This window comes from Erpetoichthys calabaricus, chromosome 16 (assembly GCF_900747795.2).
Source record: "Erpetoichthys calabaricus chromosome 16, fErpCal1.3, whole genome shotgun sequence".
NCBI lineage: Eukaryota > Metazoa > Chordata > Cladistia > Polypteriformes > Polypteridae > Erpetoichthys > Erpetoichthys calabaricus.
In genome coordinates this window covers 87,500,616-87,525,629 of record NC_041409.2, presented here as the reverse complement: position 1 = coordinate 87,525,629, position 25,014 = coordinate 87,500,616, and the positions used below count along the sequence as shown (strand labels likewise).

At 42.4% G+C, this 25,014-nt stretch overlaps 1 protein-coding gene across 3 annotated transcripts in view; it reads left to right on the top strand.

Moving 5' to 3' along the window:
- The window catches only part of tmem229b (transmembrane protein 229B), a 62,172-nt gene extending 59,955 nt beyond the window's left edge, over positions 1–2,217 (top strand). For all 3 annotated transcript variants that reach the window (XM_051919786.1, XM_051919784.1, XM_051919787.1), the window contains one exon: positions 1,052–2,217. In XM_051919786.1, coding sequence (XP_051775746.1) covers positions 1,072–1,587 — 516 coding nt within the window. In that variant the 5' untranslated portion in view covers positions 1,052–1,071 and the 3' untranslated portion in view covers positions 1,588–2,217. The remainder of the gene's footprint in view (positions 1–1,051) is intronic.
- Positions 2,218–25,014: the final 22,797 nt, after the last annotated feature.

The following is a 25,014-nucleotide window of genomic DNA, read 5'->3' as shown; positions in this document are numbered from 1 at the left end:
GGGAATGGTGCTGTATAAGTACAGTGTATTATTATTATTATTATTATTATTATATTATTACAGGATATTCAGCCCAACACAGCCCACCAATTCTATCCACTTAGTTCATTATTATTATTATTATTATTATTATTATTATTATTATTACTGGACATTCAGCCCAACACAGCCCACCACTTCTATCTACTTAGCTCCTCCAAAATAACCTCAAGTCGAGATCTGAAGGTCCCTAAAGTAAACTCCTGTCTGTCACCCTACTCAGTCACTTTTTCCAGGTGTCTGTGGTTCTTTGTGTAAAGAAAAACTTCCTAATGTTTGTGTGAAATTTCCCCTTCACAAGTTTCCAACGGTGTCCCCATGTTCTTGATGAACTCATTTTAAAGTCACCGTCTCGATCCACTGTGCTAATTCCCTTCATAATTTTAAACACTTCAGTCAGGTCTCCTCTTAATCTTCTTTTCCTTAAACTGTAAAGGCTCAGCTCTTTTAATTTTTCCTCATAACTCATCCCCTGTAGCCCTGAATCAGCCCAGTTGCTCTTCTCTGGACGTTCTCTTGTGCTGCTATGTCCTTTTTGTAGCCAGGAGACCAAAACTGCACACAGGACTCCAGATGAGGCCTCACCAGTGTGTTATAAAGACTTGAGCAGAACCTCCTGTGACTTGTACTCCACACATCAAGGCGCTATATAACCTGTTAGCCTTCCTAATGGCTTCTGAACACTGTCTGGAAGTCGATAGCTTAGAGTCCACTACGACTCCTAAATCCTTCTCATGAGGTTTCTGACCTCCCATTGTCCACCCCAGTCTGACAGTTTTACACCTTACCTAGAATACTTTACATTTACCAACACTGAATTTCACCTTCCACAAATCTGCCCCAAGTTTTTTTGCTTTTCAGCAGTTATTCTTATGTCCTCTTTTTCATTCTTCCAGCTGGATCCTCTCCCTTTCGCGTGTCTGTCAGCGTAACTTTAAAGTCATTTCCTGCAGCGTTTCTCTCTTTCCATTGTCAGGTAGTAATTTCTGTTTCTTCTTTTTTGATTTTCCAGCTGGATCCCCCCCCTTCCCCATGTCCACCAGGATGGCAGCTGCTGAGCCCCTGACAGTTCTGTCACGTTGGTACCTCTACGCCATTCACGGCTACTTTTGCGAGGTGATGTTCACAGCTGCCTGGGACTTTGTGGTCAACTTAAACTGGAAGTTCCCCGGGGTGACGAGCGTGTGGGCGCTCTTCATTTACGGTACCTCAATCCTGATTGTGGAGAAGATGTATCTCCAGCTCAAGGATCGCTGGCACATCGTTGTGCGCTGCGTGATCTACACGCTTTGGACCTACGCCTGGGAGTTCAGCACCGGCTTCATCCTGCGGCAGTTCAACGCCTGCCCCTGGGATTACTCTCAGTTTGAATATAACTTTATGGGCCTGATCACTCTGGAGTACGCCATCCCGTGGTTCTGCGCCTCCCTCATTGTGGAGCAGCTCGTTATCAGGAACACGCTGAGGCTGCGTTTCGACGAGAAAGCCGAACCTGGGGCCCCGCTACTGCCCAGCAGCACGGCAAACGGCTACATCAAGACTGACTGAGTGAGGCGCTTCAGTGTCTCTCCTTAGGAAGGAGCAATAAGCCCATCAGACTCAAGATTTTTATATTTCACAAGTATTGGGTTCCAGACTATGAAAAGGGAGGAGATGGAAACAGCGGTAGGATGAGGAAGTGGGCCTCCTGATTGGCCCACGCAGGTGTATTCGTAAATTGGCTAGGAATGAAAATCTACTATTGCTTGAGCTTGGAAGGGATGGTATAATATGGATGTATTCCAAAATAATATATACACTGGCATATGTATATATATATAATTTATATTTTAGAAAAAAAAAAGAAAAGTTTAAGTGTTATTCTGAAGAATATACATGAGATGTCTTGAAATTTGGACTTTCACCATTGAATTGGCCATTTTAATGTGTGCTGTGACATCACTTCATCCCAAAGGAATGCCTTCTAAATTGACTGCAATTTAATTTCATTCGTTTCTCCATTGCCGTTCAGAGAGATTGTTGAAGTCCTCAAATGCATGACGACTCAGAGTCGCTGTCTCCTCCTTGCTGCTTAGATAAGAACTCTGTTTCCAATGGTTCAGAATGCCACTATTTCTTAGTTTAATAGTGGGCACTGCGAGAGTGAGCAGAACTAGAAAAAACAAAACAAACAAAAAAAAAAAAAAACAAACAAAAGAAAGAAAGTATTTTTTTTTCAATTTGCAAGATGTACAGTAGAGAATAAAATAATAATAATTAAAGTCTCCAGTTTCATTCCTTCAACGATGCACTTGGCGTTTGTGGATGCCATTTCTGAAATTGCACTTTTGCTCCAAACTGCAGTTTATCAAATCAAAGCTTCCCCTTTCTTCTTCTTCTTCTTCTTCTTCTTCACCTTTTACACTTCTACTGTATGTGCGGACAGTGTGCTTGAACATCCTCCTCCATACAAGCTTCTTCTTCATCATCATCTTCTTCAATATCATAATCTTCCTTTTCTTTTTCTTTATCATCATCATCATCATCATCATCATCATCATCATCATCTTCTTCTACTTCATCTTTCTCCACTTCTATGTGGGGGCTGTATGCTTGATCAACCTTCTCCATACAAGCTTCTTCTTCTTCATCATCATAATTTCCTTTTTTCTTTTTCTTCTTCTTACTTTTTTATTTTTCTTCATCACCATCATCATCATCCTCTTCTTCATTATCATCTTTTTCTTCCTCTTCTTCTTTTTCATCATCATCATCATCATCATTTTCTTCTTCTTCTTCTGTTTCATCTTTCTCTTCTTCTGTGTGGGGACAGTGTATTTGATCAACCTTCTCCATACAGGCTTCTTCATCATCATTATCCTCTTTTTCTTCTTCCTCCTTTTCTTCTTTTTCTTCATCATCATCTTCTTTTTCTTTTTCCTCTTCTTTTTCTTCATCATCATCAACATCATCATCACCTTTTTCTTCTTCTTCTTTTCTGACTGCTATGTGGGGTTGGTGTGCTTGATGAACCTCCTCCATACAGTCTGGTCCTTCACCTCCTCTCCAGTCAGACCCTTTTTCCTTCAGATCTTCATTTATTTTATCCATCCACCTCTACTTTGCCCCCCTTTTGCTTTCTCTCCCCCCATTTCTCCATTCCCATCCCTGTTTTGCCCACACATTCATTGTGTCTCCTCATGTCATGTCCATACCACATCAGCCTACTTCTTATACTTTCTTTGATTTCCCTCCCACTTTTGTCATACCTCTGATGGTCTCGTTTCTTGTTTTGTCCTTTTTTTGTAACTCCACACATCCATCTCCACCTTTTCTTTTCTGCCACATCCAACTTCTTCTTCTTCTGCACTCCCTTTACTGTTTGTGTCTCAGCTCCATACATCATTGCTGGTCTTACCTCAGTCTTAAAATCCTTACCTTTAACCTTCTCCTTAATTCTTTGAGCTCACAATCCTCCTGATACCTTCTTCCAATGTTTCTATCCACACTGCACTCTGTGGTTTGTCTCTGCATCTTATTCTCTATCTTGGGTCACCACTGATGCTTAATGTTTAAACATCTCCACTCTCTTCAATGTCTCTCCATGCAGGCTAACATCTCAATCCTGATCATCATTAACCCCCAGACATTCTGTCTTCTTCCTATTTATCTTCAGTCCTCTGTCTTCCAATGTCCTTCTCCATTCTTCCATCTTCCTTTCCACTTCCTTTTTTCTGGTTCTACACAACACAATCTGTCATCAGCTGACAGCCTTCACCAGGAAGATTGGCCTTTTATCACACGACTCAACACCTCCATAACCAGGTAACAAAAGAGGTAAGGACTTCAAGAAGACCCCTGGTGCAGATCTCCTCTAACTGGGGTCTTGTCTGTTACCCCAACACTGCCTCTAACCCGTGTCCTCACTCCCTCATCCATATCTTGGCTAATCCACACACACCTCTCTGGTCCTCCTTTCTCTCTCATGCACCTCCAGACCTCTTGACGTGGCACTTGATCATAAACCTTCTCCAAACACCACACGCAAACCTTTCAGTTGTTCTCAATGCTTTTCTATAAGTTGTCTAAATGCAAAGAGAGCATCAGTTGTTCCTCTCCCAGGCGTAAAACCAAACTGCTCTTCTCCTGTGGTGGTCTCTTCCCTAAACCTTCTACCTTTCCTAAATGTGATATCAGGTTTATCCCTCTATAGTTTCCACAATCCTGAATATCTCCCTTCTCCTTATAAATGGGTACAACCCCACAGTTCCTCCACTCCTCTGCTATCTCCTTCATTTGATCCCACAACACATCAGCTCCCTCTTCCCTTAAACTCTCCCACACATCTACTGGTATTTCCTCCAGTCCTGTTTCTGTTTTTCATTCTTTTCATTGCCTCCTTTACTTCCTCTCTCTGTATTTTGCTACTACCCCTTCATCTGGGACTCCATCCCCAAATACTATCCTTGGATGTTCTTCCATCAACAGCTTTACAAGAGATCACCTCCATCTATTGTTGATCCCATCCTGCTCATTTAAGACCACACCATGCTCATCGATCATCTGCTTTATCTGATGGAAATCCTTCCCAGCCTTGTTCTTCGCTCTCGCTACTCTGAAAGCCATTCTCTTTCTCTACCTCTTTCGTCTCCCAATTTTTCATACGCCTCCTCCAAAGCCTGTGCCTTGGCTCTCGCCTTTGCTCTCTTTGCTCATTGTTTGTCCGACATCTCTGTCTTCTTCCCTCCCTGATTGGTACCATGTCTTCCTTTCATCGTCTCCTTATCCTTCATCACATCCTGCACCTCTCTGTTCCACCACCGTGTCTCTTCGTTCCCAATTAAGCTCCTTCCTGCTGACTTACCCACTCTCAATACAGCTTTGCTATTCTTCTCCCACCATTCCTCCTCACTCTCCCTAAACCTTCTCCTAACCTCTTCCTCTTTTAATCTCCACCACTTAATCCTTGGTGCTTCTTGCTCAGGTTTTATTCTCCTGCTGTTTCAGATTTCCCAGTCCATCACCACCACTTTATGCTGCACTGTCACACTCTTCCTCATTTATGACTTTACAATTCTTTATCTCTTTTCCGATGAGATCTTCTACACATTAGGGTTAGGGTTAAGGTTAGGGTCTTTTTGGCTTTCCCTTCTTCCATTATTGTAAGTCCCAAAAATTACCAAATCAGATGCCAGGGCAAAATCTACTATCCCTCCCATTCCTCATTTCTCTTACTCACTCCCCACCCACCATGTACCCCCTCTATCATCTCTTACTCTTTCCCATGTGCCCATTTAGATCACCACCAACAATACCCTTTTCTCCCTCTCATACCACTCTAAGCACCCTAAGAAAACATCCTTCTCCTCTTCCTCACAGCCCTCTTGAGGGGCATATGCAAGTTACAACATTAACTACAGTCTCACCGAGGCCCACCTTGAGACTCGTCACTCTATCATTCCACCTGTTCGCACTGATAAGATTATCCTGAAGTTCTCCAGGTACTACTAGACCTACACCACGTCTCCCTGCTCCTTTGCTCCGCTGTACAAAAGCTTAAAGCCGTATCCCAATTCTCTTGCCTCTCACTTCCTGCACACACAACACTCCCACTTTCCTTCTTCCCATCAAATCTGCCAACTCTGCCTTTTCCGGTCATTGTCCCAACATTCAGTGTCCACACTCTTACCTTTAACACCCTTTTCTTTGCTGTCACCTGCCTTCATCTTCTGGGCTGACTTCTTTAAACAGGCCCATCCTTGGCCCAGTAGCCCTTGATCACTTTCCATAGGGGTCAGGTGAGGCCCCTATGCATCCCTAGCATTTTCCAAAGCTGATTGGATTGCTTCCGTAGAGTAAAGTTTTACAACCAGATACCCTTCCTGACACATCTTCTTCTTCTTCTTCTTTTGGCTGCTCCTGTTAGAGGTTATCACAGCTGATCATCTTCTTCCATATCTTCTTGTCCTCATCATCTTGCTCTGTCACACCCATCACCTGCATGTCCTCTCTCACCACATCCATAAGCCTTCTCTTAGGCCTTCCTCTTTTCCTCTTACCTGGCAGCTCTATCCTTAGTACCCTTCTCCCAGTATACTCATCATCTCTCCTCTACACGTGTCCAAACCAACGCAATCTCACCTCTCTGACTTTGTCTCCAAACCATCCAACTTGAGCTGACCCTCTAATTTACTCGATCCTAACCTTGTCATTCTTGCCCTTCCTGACGTTAACCCTCTCTACTTATAGGCTTGAGACTGGCACCAAGTTGGGATTGGTGTGCCCTCTGGTGGCTAGATTAAATTAAAAATTTCACCCTATGATTATAAAATTTGATTTTGAAAAAAAAACAAAAGTATGGCTGATGTAACGTTGGCACAATGGTTAGTGCTGCTTCCCGAAAACTCCAAAATATGTTACATCAATTCACTGCCCAACCTGGTAGGCTAATAGTTTGTGCCATGTGATAGACTGGCATCCCCTCTGGAGTACGTCCCTGCATTCAGATTTTCAATAATTGGATATGCTCTGCATTCCCAGCAGTCTGTATTGTATCCTTGTATCCTTGAACCTTCATGTGGATGGGTCTTTTGGGCACCAAGAATGGTCCCCCTATGAGATCGCTCTGAAGAACCACTCTGGCACCTTCACTTTTAAGAGTTTGTGCCAAAATGAAATATATAAAAGTCAACTTTGAAGTTACAGTGTTTTGAGAAATGAAAATGAGATTGGTTGTTTGAGAAATGTGTTGTCACAGGAGCGAATAGGAGACATCAAAGGTTTGGGGCAGCCACCCATATATTATGCCCTGGCTGCAAATGGGTACATTTGTTGAGTTGTTTTCAGGTCAGAGTCCAAAACAGAACTGATTTACAGTGCATCCGGAAAGTATTCACAGCGCATCACTGTTTCACATTTTGTTATGTTACAGCCTTATTCCAAAATGGATTAAATTCATTTTTTTCCTCAGAATTCTACACACAACACCCCATAATGACAACGTGAAAAAAGTTTACTTGAGGTTTTTGCAAATTTATTAAAAATAAAAAACCTGAGAAATCCCATGTACATAAGTATTCACAGCCTTTGCTGAATACTTTGTCGATGCACCTTTGGCAGAAATTACAGCCTCAAGTCTTGTTGAATATGATGCCACAAGCTTGGCACACCTCTCCTTGGCCAGTTTCGCCCATTCCTCTTTGCAGCACCTCTCAAGCTCCATCAGGTTGGATGGGAAGCGTCGGTGCACAGCCATTTTAAGATCTCTCCAGAGATGTTCAATGGGATTCAAGTCTGGGATCTGGCTGGGCCACTCAAGGACATTCACAGAGTTGTCCTGAAGCCACTCCTTTGATATCTTGGCTGTGTGCTTAGGGTCGTTGTCCTGCTGAAAGATGAACCGTCACCCCAGTCTGAGGTCAAGAGCGCTCTGGAGCAGGTTTTCATCCAGGATGTCTCTGTACATTGCTGCAGTCATCTTTCCCTTTATCCTGACTAGTCTCCCAGTCTCTGCCGCTGAAAAACATCCCCACAGCATGATGCTGCCACCACCATGCTTCACTGTAGGGATGGTATTGGCCTGGTGATGAGCGGTGCCTGGTTTCCTCCAAATGTGATGCCTGGCATCAATCTTTGTCTCATCAGACCAGAGAATTTTCTTTCTCATGGTCTGAGAGTCCTTCAGGTGCCTCTTGGCAAACTCCAGGCGGGCTGCCATGTGCCTTTTACTAAGGAGTGTCTTCCGTCTGGCCACTCTACCATACAGGCCTGATTGGTGGATTGCTGCACAGATGGTTGTCCTTCTGGAAGGTCCTCCTCTCTTCCCAGAGGACCTCTGGAGCTCTGACAGAGTGACCATTGGGTTCTTGGTCACCTCCCTGACTAAGGCCCTTCTCCCCCGATTGCTCAGTTTAGATGGCCGGCCAACTCTAGGAAGAGTCCTGGTGGTTTCAAACTTCTTCCACTTACGGATGATGGAGGCCATTGTGCTCATTGGGACCTTCAAAGCAGCAGAAATTTTTCTGTAACCTTCCCCAGATTTATGCCTCGAGACAATCCTGTCTTGGAGGTCTACAGACAATTCCTTTGACTTCATGCTTGGTTTGTGCTCTGACATGAACTGTCAACTGTGGACCTTATATAGACAGGTGTGTGCCTTTCCAAATCATGTCCAGTCAACTGAATTTACCACAGGTGGACTCCAATGAAGCTGCAGAAACATCTCAAGGATGATCAGGGGAAACAGGATGCACCTGAGCTCAATTTCGAGCTTCATGGCAAAGGCTGTGAATACTTATGTACATGTGCTTTCTCAGTTTTTTTATTTTTAATAAATTTGCAAAAACCTCAAGTAAACTTTTTTCATGTTGTCATTATGGGGTGTTGTGTGTAGAATTCTGAGGGAAAAAATTAATTTAATCCATTTTGGAATAAGGCTGTAACTAACAAAATGTGGAAAAAGTGATGCGCTGGGAATACTGTCCGGATGCACTGTATGTATGTAAAGATGGTGGCTTTAAAGGCAGAGACCGGAAGTGACGTCATTGGGTACGAAAGTAACGTCATGGTGGGTGCTGGAACGAGAAATGATGTCTTCATGGGCACCGGAACTGGAAATGACATCATCAAGACCAGAAGTGACGTTGTCGTGGGCGCCAGAACCATGTGGGATTTCCCATGAATGGTCTGCAGAGGATCGAGAGAGAAAGTCAGTGCACCTCGCCAACCCCTGGTCTGGCATGGAACTATCACTATTCAGGTCCTTTAGCTGCCTCCCATGCGCATGTGCGTGACAGTGTCTAACTGAGTGGGAAAAACTGCAACATCCTCTGCTCAAGTCCGATCCAGTCACCTGTCACTCTGTAAGGGAACGAGGCAGCGAGTTTGGACACTTTGTGCAATTTCTCAAACGGCCACATGGTGACACCCTCATGTCGCACAGACTTGGCACCTGAGATGGTAGGAGCAAGCAGGTTCTCGTCATAAACTCAGCAAAGAATCAAGGGGGATCTGAGGAAAAGGTGACCACATGGTGTTGAGGATACAAAGAATTTTAGACAGTCCTTGTATAGGAATTTTTTGCCATAGACGTTTAATGAAAGAAAAAACTGGAAATACTCCAGAGGTGCTGTGATAAGAGCCTTAGCCACTGTGAGCCTCCCTGCCTGCTCGCTATGACTTATGGTGGACAATGACGTTCTCAGGTGGTCCAATATAGATGGGTTCAAGAAACAGAAAAGTCCATATATGAGAGATATCTCAGTAAAGGATGGCAAAGAAGCACCGCATGAAGTGTTCTTATTTCTCACTTAGTTTTTCTTTAGCTCTGTGCAAGAGAGGAAGAGCCGACTATACTTTCTTAGAAGTCTGGTGTCCTTCAACATCTGCAATAAGATGCTGCAGATGTTCTATCAGGCGGTTGTGGCGAGCGCCCTCTTCTATGCGGAGGTGTGCTGGGGAGGCAGCATAAAGAAGAGGGACGCCTCACGCCTGGACAAACTGGTGAGGAAGGCAGGCTCTATTGTAGGCACGGAGCTGGACTGTTTGACATCTGTGGCAGAGCGACGGGCACTGAGCAGACTCCTGTCAATCATGGAGAATCCACTGCATCCACTGAACAGGATCATCTCCAGACAGAAGAGCAGCTTCAGCGACAGACTGCTGTCACCGTCCTGCTCCACTGACAGACTGAGGAGATCGTTCCTCCATCACACTATGTGACTCTTTAATTCCACCTGGGGGGTAAACGTTAACATTATACAAAGTTATTGTCTGTTATACCTGCATTGTTATCACTCTTTAATTTAATATTGTTTTTGTATCAGTATACTGCTGCTGGAGTATGGGAATTTCCCCTTGGGATTAATAAAGTATCTATCTATCTATCTATCTATCTATCTATCTATCTATCTATCTATCTATCTATCTATCTATCTATCTATCTATCTATCTATCTATTATATAGTGCCTTTCATATCTATCTATCTATCTATCTATCTATCTATCTATCTATCTATCTATCTATCTATCTATCTATCTATCTATCTATCTAATATATAGTGCCTTTCATATCTATCTATCTATCTATCTATCTATCTATCTATCTATCTATCTATCTATCTATCTATCTATCTATTATATAGTGCCTTTCATATCTATCTATCTATCTATCTATCTATCTATCTATCTATCTATCTATCTATCTATCTATCTATTATATAGTGCCTTTCATATCTATCTATCTATCTATCTATCTATCTATCTATCTATCTATCTATCTATCTATCTATCTATCTATCTGTTATATAGTGCCTTTCTATCTATCTATCTATCTATCTATCTATCTATCTATCTATCTATCTATCTATCTATCTATCTATCTATCTATCTATCTGTTATATAGTGCCTTTCTATCTATCTATCTATCTATCTATCTATCTATCTATCTATCTATCTATCTATCTATCTATCTATCTATCTATCTATCTATCTATCTATCTATCTGTTATATAGTGCCTTTCTATCTATCTATCTATCTATCTATCTATCTATCTATCTATCTATCTATCTATCTATCTATCTATCTATCTATCTGTTATATAGTGCCTTTCTATCTATCTATCTATCTATCTATCTATCTATCTATCTATCTATCTATCTATCTATCTATCTATCTATCTATCTATCTATCTATCTGTTATATAGTGCCTTTCTATCTATCTATCTATCTATCTATCTATCTATCTATCTATCTATCTATCTATCTATCTATCTATCTATCTATCTATCTATCTATCACAGATGATGTGGTATGCTAGAGATCATGAGCCGTTCCTTTTCTTCTCCATACTCTTCCCTGTCCATCATTCTGGTATACATTATATTGATCTTAGTTTCCTCTGTCCAATGAAAATTGTGCCAGAACTGGACTGGTTTTCTAAAAATATTTTCTGGCAAAGTCTAATCTAGGGGTCCCCAACTCCAGTCCTGGTGGGCCGCAGTGGCTGCAGGTTTTCATTCCAACCCTTTTCTTAATTATTGACCTGTTTTTGCAACTAATTCATTTCTTTTGAATTCATTTTAATGGACTTGTTTTTTAAGATTTCTTCCCTGGAATTTCTTCATTGTTCCTCTGAATTTCTTCATTTCTTTCCTTTAAATGGCACCCAAACACAAATGAAATGTGAAGTGAGTGAGCCAACAGAAGGCCAACTAAGTCAGGGCCTCAAACTTCAAACAATTTCACTCCAACCAGCTGCTTAATTAGGCGCCGAGTCTTGTCGTTCATTAACCTCATTCTTTAATTCCATGGCTTGTTGCTCCTCTCGTTGTCCAATAGCAGACATTTCCGAAATTGTTGATTTTCTCTTTTCTGTTCAAATGTTTTGTGGACCTGAGCAGATCAACATACCTGAGACCTTCACCTTTCCTTATTTTCAGATATTGCATGATGGTCACAGTTTGCTGGTCCTGTTTTGGCTCATTTTGTATCTCATTATTCTTTGGCTGCTAATTATGGAAAAAGAAACAATGAAGGGGTCTGAGTCTTCAAGAGCAAATCAATTAAAATGAATTCAAAAGAAGTTCATTAGCAGCAAAGACAGATCACTAATTAAGAAAACAGTGAGAATGAAAACCTGCAGCCACTGCAGCCCTCCAGGCCCAGAGTTGAGGACCCCTGGTCTAATCTGTCCTTCCTATGCTTGAGGCTTATCAGTGGTTTGCACCTTGTGGTCAACCCTCTGTCTGTACTTTCATGAAATCTTCTCCTCATTGTAGACTTGGGCAATGGCAGGTCGACCTCCCGGAGAGTGGTCTTGGTTTGGCTAAAAGATGTGAAAGGAGTTCTTCATCACCAAGGACTGAATTCCGCAGTCATCCAGCATAGTTGTCATCCATGGCTCTCCAGATCTTCTGGTGTTGCTGAGCTCACCAGTGTGTTCCTTCTCCTACCAAGTGGTTGATTTGACCACTCCTGGTGCTTCTGTTATCTCTCTAAAGGCTTTGTTTTGTTTTCTCTGCCTAATTATGGCCTGTTTTTACTTGCATGGACAGCTCTTTGGACCTCATATTTTTGAGTTGATGGCAACGGCTTCAAAATGCAAATTCCACACTTGGAATCAACTGCAGACCTTCTTCTGCCTGCTTAATAGTTAATGAAATAATGAAGGACCTGCTACCATCTGGCTATGGAACCCTTCAAATTAATGCTGAAAGCCTACACTTCGATTATGTTTCGATTTCTTCATTTCAAATCCATTTTGGTGGCGTATAGAGCCAAAATGACGAAAAATAGTGTCACTGTCCAAATACTTATGGACCTGACTGTAACAGTGTACTGTTGTGACTTTGTCAGCTGCTAAAATGTGGTTTTGTGCTCCTTGTGATTCAGAAAGAACACTGGAATATTTGAGTCAGGTGTATTAAAAAACGCTGATAAACACAACTGGCAGGAGCGTACAGTCTCAATATTACTGGCATTTTAATGGCATTTTACACTTCTTTACTGGGTTGTGTGGATTCCTCGCAGAACTATTGCTTGGCCAAGCACCATTCCATTCTGGGACAGGGTCTTTGCATATAAAGTGGGTTGTTTGTTTTTTCAAAAACTTCCAAATATTTAAGAAAAAAAAAACTGTCATTTTCAATGTATGGTAGGTTACCTAGCAGAACACTAACAGACTAAGAAAACCTGGACCGAGCCGGTGGTGTGATAAGCAGCGAGAGTCCATTTGAAATCACACGGCACTGTTACCATCTATACATTTTCTTTACTGTATGGGCACCCTTACAGATCTCAATAAATAAATGTTCTTTCTCCAAACGTCACGTGGATGGGCCTTTTGGGAACCAAAAATGGTTCCCCTATGGCATCGCTCTGAAGAACAACTCCGGCACCTTCGTTTTTAAGAGTGTATGGAAACTGTCTGTGCCAAAATTAAATAAATAAAAGGCAACTGTGAAGTAATGGTGTTTTGAGAAATGCTTTTACTGTTTTAAGAATTATATTTAAGGTTTTGAGAATGAGGCTAGTGCCTTGAGAAATGTGTCTAAATGACAAAAACCGTCATATGCTTTACTCACGTCTGATCGGGCCACCTGTCAGAACGAGGCAGTGAGTTTGAGTTCTGTGTGTAATTTCTCAAAGGGCCATGTGGTGGCGCCCTTGTGTCATGCACGTTCATCTGAAAGAGCGGCGCCGCATCAGTCAGCACTTGAGATGGTTGGGAGCGAGCGCGTTCTCGTCATGAAGTCAGCAAAGAATCAAGGGGGCTCTGAACAAATTAGTGACCATGTAGTGTTAAGGATAAAGCTACTTGTCTTATTGACAATGCATTTTAGACAATCCTTGTTTAGGATTTTTTTTTTCATTGACTTTTAATGAAAATAGAAAAAAGCTGGAAATACTCCAGTGGAGCTGTGATTGATAAGCGCAGCTGTTCTTCCACTCCAAGGACAAGGTTTAAGTCCTTCCACCCACGATTCCGAAGTGTGAATGAAATGTCGACATTGTGTGTGGCGTAGTGAGTGCAGACTGTGACGACATTCTGTTCTGGGATACGTTTTGAACTGGTGCTGACACTGTGGAGTGCCTTCGTACTATGAATGTTGTACTGCGCCTTTCCATCTATCTATCTGTTATATAGTGCCTTTCACATCTATCTATCTATCTATCTATCTATCTATCTATCTATCTATCTATCTATCTATCTATCTATCTATCTATCTATCTATCTATCTATTATATAGTGCCTTTCACATCTATCTATCTATCTATCTATCTATCTATCTATCTATCTATTATATAGTGCCTTTCACATCTATCTATCTATCTATCTATCTATCTATCTATCTATCTATCTATCTATCTATCTATCTATCTATCTATCTATCTATCTATCTGTTATATAGTGCCTTTCACATCTATCTATCTATCTATCTATCTATCTATCTATCTATCTATCTATCTATCTATCTATCTATCTATCTATCTATCTATCTATCTATTATATAGTGCCTTTCACATCTATCTATCTATCTATCTATCTATCTATCTATCTATCTATCTATCTATCTATCTATCTATCTATCTATTATATAATGCCTTTCACATCTATCTATCTATCTATCTATCTATCTATCTATCTATCTATCTATCTATCTATCTATCTATCTATCTATCTATCTATCTATCGAAGCTTTCTTTATTTACTGTATCCTTTATTTTATGATATATTCATGTTTTGGTTAAGCCGATTGATCCGAGTCACAGACTATAAATATTGCGACATAATGTCTAACGCCATAGCCACTACGAGACACCCTGCCTGCTCGCTATTACGTATGGTAGACAGTGTCATAATTAGATGTTTCAGTTTAAATGTTCAGATCTCGCTATGACTTCTTGGTAGACAATGACGTCCTTAGGTGGTCCCGTTTAACATTTTCGATACACTCCATCTTCTCTCTCTCTCTCTCTCTCTCTCTCTCTCTCTCTCTCTCTCTCTGTGTCTCTCTCTTTGCTGTATTGCACCATTTTGCCGCTAGGTGGCTCCCCCTGACCACTAAAGAACCGGACGATCTGCAACTCTCTTATTCCACCGGCTTATTTATAAACGAAACGGTGCAGCTTCAGCAGCTGGGTTCAGATTTGACCACAAACCACATGTTTGAAAGAAACCTATTTTTGTGACACCTCGTCTCGTAAAAGCCGACAGTCGATGCCAACGTTAAAACGAGCAGGGGCCACGTTTGCACGTCTCCTTCACTGGTAATGGAAGGGAAGCGCTCTGGACGCGATGCCTACGAGGCAGAATGTAGATACGTATTCGCTCTGCAAAGCACTGCGGCCACACTAACGCTTCGGGAACTAAGATCCGACACACACTGAGAAGCCTGCAGCAGCGACAGCTGGGGTAGACATTACCGCAAAACATCATCATCAGCCAATGCAGACTAACCGAAAACTGAAAACGTTTCATTGCTGAACTGCTAGAGCAATGTTTGTCAGTTTCTGATCCACTGAATTCAATCACCAGGTTATTCACATAAACGTGAATTCCAAAATGCCATGTAACTCCTTGTTCCAGATAGAGATATCGGTTTACTGTATTGGTTTTCTGGGAAACGTGTTTAACAGAGGCAGATTTCTCCGCGAATAACCTGATTATTTGGCCGTGTAAACCCTTAGCAGGGTTGTTAAGGATTTTGTAGTCTGCGCATGCCCGTTGCATCCTGTGTGCTTGCGCACGTGTTTGTTTTGCACACTCTTTCAGCAGCCACAGGTAGATAGATAGAAACACAAATACATTTAGAGAGGCAAATGTCCTGGCGATCGCATTGGCGATGGCATCTTGGCTTAAATGATCTGTCTCAATATTTTGGAAATCGATACACTTTTGTTGATGGGCTGAACATACAGTGCTAAATCTAGCAGCACAATCTGGACAGCAGTAGGGTGACTCCTTAACAGTAAAGTGCCTTACGTAGAACATAAACAATGCGTTGCTTCTGGCTGAAATTTGGCCAGACCTAGTTTGAAGAGTGACCCTTGTTAGTCGTGATGTCACCAAATGAATTGTGGGACTATCTCATCGAAATGTAATAAACCTATCAAATGACCCTCTCATATAGTGCTTTTCTCACTACTCGAAGCACTTCAGTGTGTGGGGAGCCACTTCCACCAGCACTAATGTCCAGCATCCACCTGGATGATGCGACAGCAGACATTTTTGTACCACTACGCTCACCACACATGAGCTGTTAGGAGGTGAAGGGGTGAGAGAGACACCCAATTAGAGACAGGGGGTGATTAGGGAGACAGAATAACATATTGCAAAATAAAGCAGAGGAACACAGAAAAAGGTTTAGGGGTAGACACCCTGTACACTTGAAGATTTCTGGTAAGTTGAGGCAGAATAAACATTTCTGTTTTGGACTCACGTCTGTAATGACATACTGTATAAAGGTGGTAGGCAGGAAGAGGAGGGCTCAATGGGCCCAGAGGCGGAAATGACGTCTTTCTTTGAGACCGGAAGTGGAAGTGAGGAGGTGGGGTCTTCAGATGGTCTTCAGAGGACAGAAATGTAGCTCCGTGTGTGTTGTATTTCGATCTGAGGCCAAGCTTTAATTGTGCCAAAAATAAAAATAATCAAACGTCCAATCAGCATCAGAAAGTGGGGCAAGGGGCGTCGACAGTTGGGGAAAAGAGGCGTTCCAAGGGAATTAGTCCAGTGGATCGAGACGGTGACTGTAAAATGAGTTCATCAAGAACACGGGGGACACCTTTGGGAATTCGTTCAGGGCAAATTTCACACAAGCATTAGGAAGTTTTTCTTTGCCCAGGAATGAAATAAGCTACCAAGTATTGTGGTAGACAGGAGGACATTAGGGACCTTCAAAACTCACCTTAATGTCATTTTACAAGAATTATGTGGACAGGACTGGTAAGCTTTGTTGGGCTGATGGTCTCTGCATGTCCAGATTCTTCTAAGATTAAAAAAAATCTCAAGAAGGGAGCAAAGTTCACCTTTACATTCCTTACATATTGTAAAATAAAACAGAGGAGCACACAGAAAGGTTTGGGGTAGCCACCCTGTACACTTGAAGACTTCTGGTAGGTTGAGGCAGAATAAACAACAATATGTCTTTACAGACGTGAGTCCAAAACAGAACTGAGACATTGAAGTTAAGAGGGCCTCTATGTAGGTGGTAGACAGGAAGAGGAGGGCTCAACGGGCCCAGTGGTGAAAATGATGTCTTTCTTTGAGACCTGAAGTGGAAGTGAGGTGTCCCAGGAGGCAGGTTCTTCAGATAGTCTTCAGAGGACAAATTATGGTGATAAGCTCAGCCCTCAGCAGAGACAGGAGTTAGGAGCCGTGATAGCCTCAATTAAGGGAGTGATCAATTCCCAGCCAGGCCACACAACGTTGATAATCTACAATATCATCCTGGAGATGAGGGTGGGGATCATTTGTGAGCATCCGTACTGACCTCCAGAGACCAAGAGGGCAGAGGTGGATTTGAAAATACTACAGATACTGGAACAGGGTGTGATAGAGGCCATTTCATTCTCTGGTTCAGCCTGATTGTATTAGTCCCTAAACCGGATGGAAGTTAACACTTCTGAAATGACTTCTGCCAGCTTAACCAGCATGCCAAAGGTGGACAACCTTTTCTGATTGGGCAGAAGGCACCTCATTTGGTGGTGTAGAACCCCATGGAGGATACCACATTCCATGACTTAAAGGAGGCCCTGACCTCTGCTTCTGTATTGATAACCCTTGATTTCTCTCTTCCTTTTATTCTCTAGACCAACGCCTCAGACACCGGCCAAGAAACACATTCATTTGAGCTTGTAAACTGTCTCTCCACACGCACGTGGGTGACCCTATGTAAGCAGTCTATTTAATTTTGGCACAGTTTTACCATGTCATATTTAAAAGCATGTTAACCAAATGATTGCTTTTCATGCAATTTCGTGACAGTTTAACATGCAACATCGAAAGTGCATTACTTTTTAATTCATTTCCATGGATCGTGTGTCATAACTGAAAGCAAAACAGATGCATTGCATTTCGCTTAGTGGCAGCTCTGTGTGTATCGTGTTTCGATCTGAGACCACGCTTTAATTATGCCAAAAATAAAAATAATCAAACAACCAATCAGCATCAAAGGGTGGGGCAAGGAGTGTTGACAGTTAGGGAAAAGAGGCGTTCCAAGGGAATTAGTCCAGTAGATCAAGATGGTGAGTTTAAAATGAGTTCATCAAGAACACGGGGACATCTTTGGGAACTCGTTAAGGGATAATTTCATACAAACATTAGGAAGTTTTTCTTCACACAGACACCTGGAATAAGTGATCAAGTTGTGTGGTAGACAGAAGGACTTTAGGGACTTATTATTATTGTTATTTTGGAAAAATTAAGTGGACAGGACTGGCAAGCTTTGTTGGGCTGAATGGCCTGTTCTTCTCTAGAGTGTTCTAATTTGTTACACACTTGATATCAAAACTTTTACACCATAATGCTACTCCATTGTTAGTCCAGTAAACCGCTGGCTTTAGTGTAGTGGCCATTGATGTCTAGTAATTGAGAGTTTACCTTAAGAGAAGGATTTAGGAGTTGTAGTGGACTCTATGTTATCCATTTCCAGAACGTGTTCAGAAGCCATTAAGAAGGCTAACAAAATGTCAGGCTATATAGCGCCTTGATGTATGGAGTCCAAGTCACAGGAGGTTCTGCTCAAGCTTTATAACACACTGGTGAGGCCTCATCTGGAGTCCTGTGGGCAGTTTTGGTCTCCATGCTACAAAAAGGACACAGCAGCACAAGAGAAGGTCCAGAGAAGAGCGACTAGGCTGATTCAGGGACTACAGGGGATGAGTTATGAGGAAATATTAACAGAGCTGAGCCTTTACAGTTTAAGGAAAAGAAGATTAAGAGGAGACCTGACTGAGGTTTTTAAAATGATGAAGGTGTGAGATTTACCACCAGTCGGAAACCACATCTTTATAAAACTCTCATGTTTATTTACCACAAATAATCACAGGTAACATTCCCAAACACCACACAAAGCACTCAGCAATGATCCCCACAATGAACTTCTTTATCTCTCAGTCCTTGGCCGCTTCTAATCTCCTCGTGGGAGCTTTGTCCTACTCCCACTCCCGACTCTGGCTCCCTGACTGTAGGAAGGCGGCCCCTTTTATTCCTGCCCATGATGTGCTCCAGGTGGCTGATGACGTCCATCTGGCAGCACATCCTGGTGTGGCAGAAGTGCTGCCCTTTGAACCGGAAGCACTCCGGACGTCCCTGGAAGGCTCTTCTGCCATCTTGCAGAGTGTGGCGGAAGTAAAGGTCTCCCGGGTTCTAGGAGGCTTAAGACGCCCCCTGGCGGTGGTCACGGGTCCAACAACAAGTTGGAAAGTCTCTCCTTCTCTCCCGTGGTCCTCTCCTGCTCCAGGGCGGTTGCCTCCTCATGACCCGGAAGACATAACTGTCACCTTCCGGTCCTCCTAGGCATCCCAGCCGGGTCAGAACTCGAGCGATCTACCACAAAGGGAATTAGTGCAGTGGATCGAGACGGTTGGAAATTTGTGAAGGGTGAATTTCATACAAACATTAGGAAGTTTTTCTGTACACAGACACCTGGAATACGTGACCAAGTAGTGTAGTAGACAGGAGGACTTCAGGGACTTTCAAAACTCTACTTGATGTTATTTTGGAAAAATTAAGTGGACAGGACCGGTGAGCTTTGTTGGGCTGAATGGCCTGTTCATGTCCGGATTCTTCTAAAATTAAACAAGAAGTCTCAAGAAGGGAGCAAAGTTCACCTTTAGATTCATTTTCTTGGTAGATACTTTTATCCAAAGTAACTTACAAAAGAGGTCAACAAAGTTGGCCCGACACTTAAAGAGTCTCTCAAGTATTTCTCAGTCCAACGGGCCACGTGTGTGTCATCTCATCTCTGTTTAGACCCCATGCCTCTGAGGACTGGGGGACTGGCCTGTCAGGACTTGACTCCAGGCTAAGTGACGGCAAGCGCCGGAGTGCTTTACGGGGGCTTCAAGATTCCATCAAAGCTGAGATTCGATTAGCAGCAGGGTTGGCGACACACTTCCTCTCCCGTGTTGTGAATTCTTTGCACAGAAGCATGTCGGCTGATAAAGCCTCCATATGTGTGCAGCTTGGCATGCTGATCGAAAAAAGCCACTCGTGGACCACCTTCCCTGGGGAGTGCTGCCTTTGTGGAAACACAAGCAGATGGGGAGATTGTTCTTTATCTGAAAGTGAGCCTAAAGCTCATTTTCTTCATTGATGAAATGCAAGCCTTTATTTAAAGCGACTCAGGTGGGGTGAGATAAGGAAGGACTCACATTAGGCTCTGAAATCAAAGACTTGAGTGGGAATGTGGAGCATTCAAGACCAGCCTTCACAGTGTCACATTGTTTGGGTTTCCAGCTCCATATGTTGCTACACTCCAGGGGTTGAGTTTTTTCATTTGGCCAGGTGGTCCTGGAGGAGCTGGTGAGTTTAGGCCTGGGGTGCTTAGAGGTCATTGTGGACAGAACTTGCACTATTTTGTCCGTCTGTGCAGTTGGGTGAGGCTCCTCACAGCGGGAGCAACTCTAACATACAAAGTGTGCATAAACAGCAGCTTCCTGCTGCTCTGTGCTGCTCCTCCATCCACAAGGTGGCGCTCAACTTCTAGATGACCTCCAAAGGCTACACCTTAAAACGATGTCGATTCTGTCCAGTAAAACAATGGGCCAATGTCAGTGGCCAATCCATCATGAAGACCCTTACGTGGAAACCCTTCAGTGACATGTGCCCGGGCAGAATCAGCCAGTTACTCTTTGGTGCTTCTTCATCTACAACGAGACTCATGATTTCTAGATGCCACTGCAAAACAAAGGCGCTATAATTCCAAGGACTACACCTTACAGAGTCTTTCACTTTGTCCGATAACACAACAATGAACCATCTTCAGTGAACAATATGAGTGTCCCAATTGGAGTGACCCCCTAATACCATGCAGATCCTTACATGCACTGAAGAAAAGGGAAATGGCAGGTTGTTACGTTTACAAAAATGTATTTACTTTATATTACATGCATTGATTATGTTCCACTTTTGAACTTAACTCAATCATGTTTAATTTATTGAATCTTGTGGGATGTACAATTTACTAATTTCAGTCATTTAGTTTGAAGTCAAAACAGTTCTATTTAATATTCATCATCAGCAGAGGTTGGATAACTTGGTGGTAAACTCGTGCGACTTTCAAAGAAGCAACAGGTTGTGCGTTTGACTTTGTGACAAAGGTGCTATATAGGCGCCGGACCCAACACAGACAGACACGGAGTCACACATAAAAATAAACACTATTTATTTTTTTTCAGCTGGGGACCACGTCTTCCCCGTGTCCCTCAGCCCTAACACAGTCCCACAAAGCACACAAGTCCAATTAGAGATAAGTCTGCGTGCCAATAGTGAAGTGAAGGCAATCACAGTTTGTTTGTCCTTCTCCACTTTAAGGGAGTCCACCAAACACAACTGTTAATGGGTTAGGAGGGATTGTGAGACCAAGGCTCTCTGAGAAGCATTTAAAGATTTTGGTCCAGAATGATGTTAATTTGGCGCAGGCCCAAAACATGTGACCCAGTGAGGCTGGAGCTCGATTGCAGCGTTCGCAGGTTAGATTTTGCCTGGGAAACATTTTGGACAACTTTAAACGAGACTGATGTGCTCGATATATAATTTTGAGTTGAATAATTATATGGTTTGCACGTATGGAGCGTGAGTGAATTCTCTGCATTGCTACCTTACACTCCTTTTCTGAGATGTTGAGTGAGAGATCCTTTTCCCATTGTCCTCTGGGATCTCTGAAAGGGAGGGACTGTAAAATAATTTTATCTTACAGAAATCCTGTCTGAATCCTCAAGACTGAGCAATATTTTTTCCAGCATAGAGGGAGGTGGGAGATGAGGAAAATCGTGCAGGTTCTGTTTAACAAAGTTTCTAATTTGAAGATAGTGAAAGAAATGTGTTGCTGGAAAATTAAATTTAGAGTGTAATTGTTCATAGGATGTAAAGATGTTGTCTATGTACAGTTCTCTAAGTGATTTAATCTCAAATGTTTTCCAGATATTAAAAACTGCGTATGTTTGAGAGGGTTGAAAAAGGTGGTTCTCATGCAGAGGTACCACAGATAAAAGCTTCTCCATCTTAAAATGCTTCCTTCATTGGTTCCATATTCTGAGTGGGTGAAGCATGATTGGGTTATTAGTATATCGGTGATAACTTGCATTTATTGGGGTACAAATCAGGGAATATAAAGAAGTACAGCAGGATTTTATTTCTATTCCGCACCAAGCCTGTGTCTGTTCATCTATTTGTGTCCAAGTCCAGGTTTTTATAGCTTGGTTGTTTGCTGTCCAGTAATAAAGTAGAAAGTTAGGCAGAGCCATGCCACCTTCTGACTTAGGTCTTTGTAGGGTCGCTCTTTGGATACGTGGATGTTTTGAATTCCAACTAAATGAGGTTATGGTTCAATCTAATTTCTTAAAAAATGATTTATTGATGTATATTGGAATGATTTGAAATAAAAAGAGAAGCTTAGGAAGGATATTCATCTTAACAACGTTAATTCTTCCAGCTAAAGTGAGATGAAGGGTTGACCATCTGTGTAAGTGTTGCTTATTTTTTTCCATACAGATGGTGAAATTTTGTTGATAAAGAGCTTTACTGTATGTTTACTTGTGATATTTACCCCTAGGTATTTAAACTGAGCTGCGATGATAAAAGGGAAGGTGTCCAATCTAAAATTGTATGCTTGAGAATTCACTGAGACCAGAGATCTTTTGAAATTCTGTAAGTGCTGTTAGGACTGCAGGCACAGTAGTATGTGGGTCTGATATATACAGTACCATATCATCTGCATATAGATAAACTTTCTGTTCAAGTCCTTCTCTGATAATCCCCCTTATCTGATAAGCATTTCGACAGTGAACTGCCAGTGGTTCAATGGTGATTGCAAATAGCAGTGGTGACAAGGGGCATCCTTGTCTGGTACCACGTTCTAGTTTAAAGTAGTCTGAATTAATGTTGTTAAATGTTGTAAAGACCTTAATTCTTAAAATAATGAGCCAACTTCAGTGGTCAATCAGAGTGGTCCCATGGAAGTCAAATCCCCTCCGAAGATTCTTACATGGAGATCCATCAGGGACAAGTGCTTAGACAACATCAGACTGTTATTCTCTGGTGATTCCACAACCTCAGTGTTCTAAATGTCACTCCACAAATGGCACTATAAATCCAAGGGCTACACCTTAAAAAGACTTTCATTCGTTAAGCTATAGAAACAATGGGACAGCTTCAGTGGCCAATCAGAGTGGTCCAATGGGAGTGATCCCCCCATACAGATCCTTACATGAAGATCTATCAGTGACTTGTGCTTAGACAACACCAGCCTGTTATTCTCTGGTAATTCCACAACATCAGTGTTCTAAATGTCACTCCACAAACGGCACTATAAATCCAAGGGCTACACCTTAAAAAGACTTTTATTCGTTAAGCTAAAGAAACAATGGGACAGCTTCAGTGGCCAATCAGAGTGGTCCAATGGGAGTAATCCCCCCATACAGATCCTTACATGAAGATCTATCAGTGACTTGTGCTTAGACAATACAACCCTGTTATTCTCTGGTAATTCCACAACCACAATGTTCTAAATGTCCCCCCAAAAAGGCACTATAAGCCCAAGGGCTACACCTTAAAAAGACTAAGCTAAAACATCAATGGGCCAGCTTCAGAGACCAATCAGAGTGGCCCAATGGAAGTCGTCACATGCTGATCCTTACATGGAGATCCATCAGTGACTTGAGCATACAGTAGACAAGTTTAACCTGCTGCTCTCTAGTGCTTTCACAACCACACTGAGACACTCGGGGTCTGGATGCTACTCTGAAAGACACTATACACCTTACAGTAAAAGGACTCAAATAGAAAGTGGCGTGGAGATCCATCAGCAATGCCTGCTTTGACAACATCAGTCTGTTACTCTTTGGTGCTACCACAACTACAACATGGCACTCAGGTTCTGGAAGCAACCCTGAAAAGGCACTATACACCTTAAAAGAACTTTTGCTCTGTTAGTTAAAACAACCTTGGGCCATATTTGGTGGGCAATCTGAGTGGTCTGCTGGGAATGACCTCCTCATATAGAAACTGGAACGGAGATCTATCAGCTTTGACAACATCTGCCTAATTGTCTTTGGCGCTACCACATCTGCAGTATGGCACTCTGCTATACTCTGAAAAGGCGCTATAAATCCAAGAGCTAGCTGTCGGTGAAAGCAGCAGCAAGTGGTTCACCTGACAAATGTGAGTCTCCAAAGTTGCAATCAAGATGATCACTAAGAACTTCAGTATATGGTAGAGTCACTTGAATAGGTGCAGTGATCACCTAAGGGGGTCAATCAGCATCGGGTGAGGAAAATCATGGGGGGGGGAATTGAATAGCTAAGTGAATGGGGGGCCGTGGGTGGGATTCTGAGAGGTATTCAAACCACCTCATTAAAGACACAAGGAGTTGGCACTCTGTAGCTGACTTCAGTCTGCTTTCCCAGCATTCTTTGCTCTTTGAAGTCTATTACAATTCAGGTTATAAGCAGGGTGGGGTGCGGATCTATGACTATGAAAAGCCGATCATACTGGCACAGCAGCTACAGAAAGAAGGAGCACAGGGACGATGCTGTTAATGTGAACCCACACATAACAATCATGAGAAAAAGTAAGTACACCCCATGGGTGTAAATAGTGCCTACAGACAAAAGTGATCTACTTGAGCATGGTCATGGCTTGGTGGGCATACAGATTCATGCCCAAATACCCACACTCACAACTGTGTGCACATATCCACACACACTCCCCTGTGCAGTCCCTGCATACATGTCCACACACAATCCCACCCAGTCATATAAACACATGCACTCACACGCACACTAACCCACACATATAAACTCATTGAAGAACATCCACACACACTTATGATGTCCGGGCAGATTTGTATAATGGGTTACTGTAAGAAAGGAAATCTTCATGCATTTGTCACTGCTGAGTGTCCCAATCGTCATCTACCTCACCTCTCATACCAATTTGTCTGCTCTCAGGAGTCCAGGATTTGTTCTTGTTGTGTCTGATTGGTTTCCATAATTGTGGTAACTCCTTGTAATAATTCAGAGCAGATAGTAATTGACAACTAAATAGTAACACCAACTAATTAAACAGCAGTAGTAACAAATGTGTAGCATATAAATAAAATGCTAGTAGATGATCTGAGGGTAGGGGGCAGCACTGAATTCAGAGTCTGGACAGAGAAGGGGTAGAAGCTGTTGTAGAACCTGGCAGAGCTGGCTCAGATGCTACAGAACCTTTTGCCAGATGGAAGCTGGAAAAGAGATAGTGGAAAGGGTGGGAGGCTTTGCAGATGCAT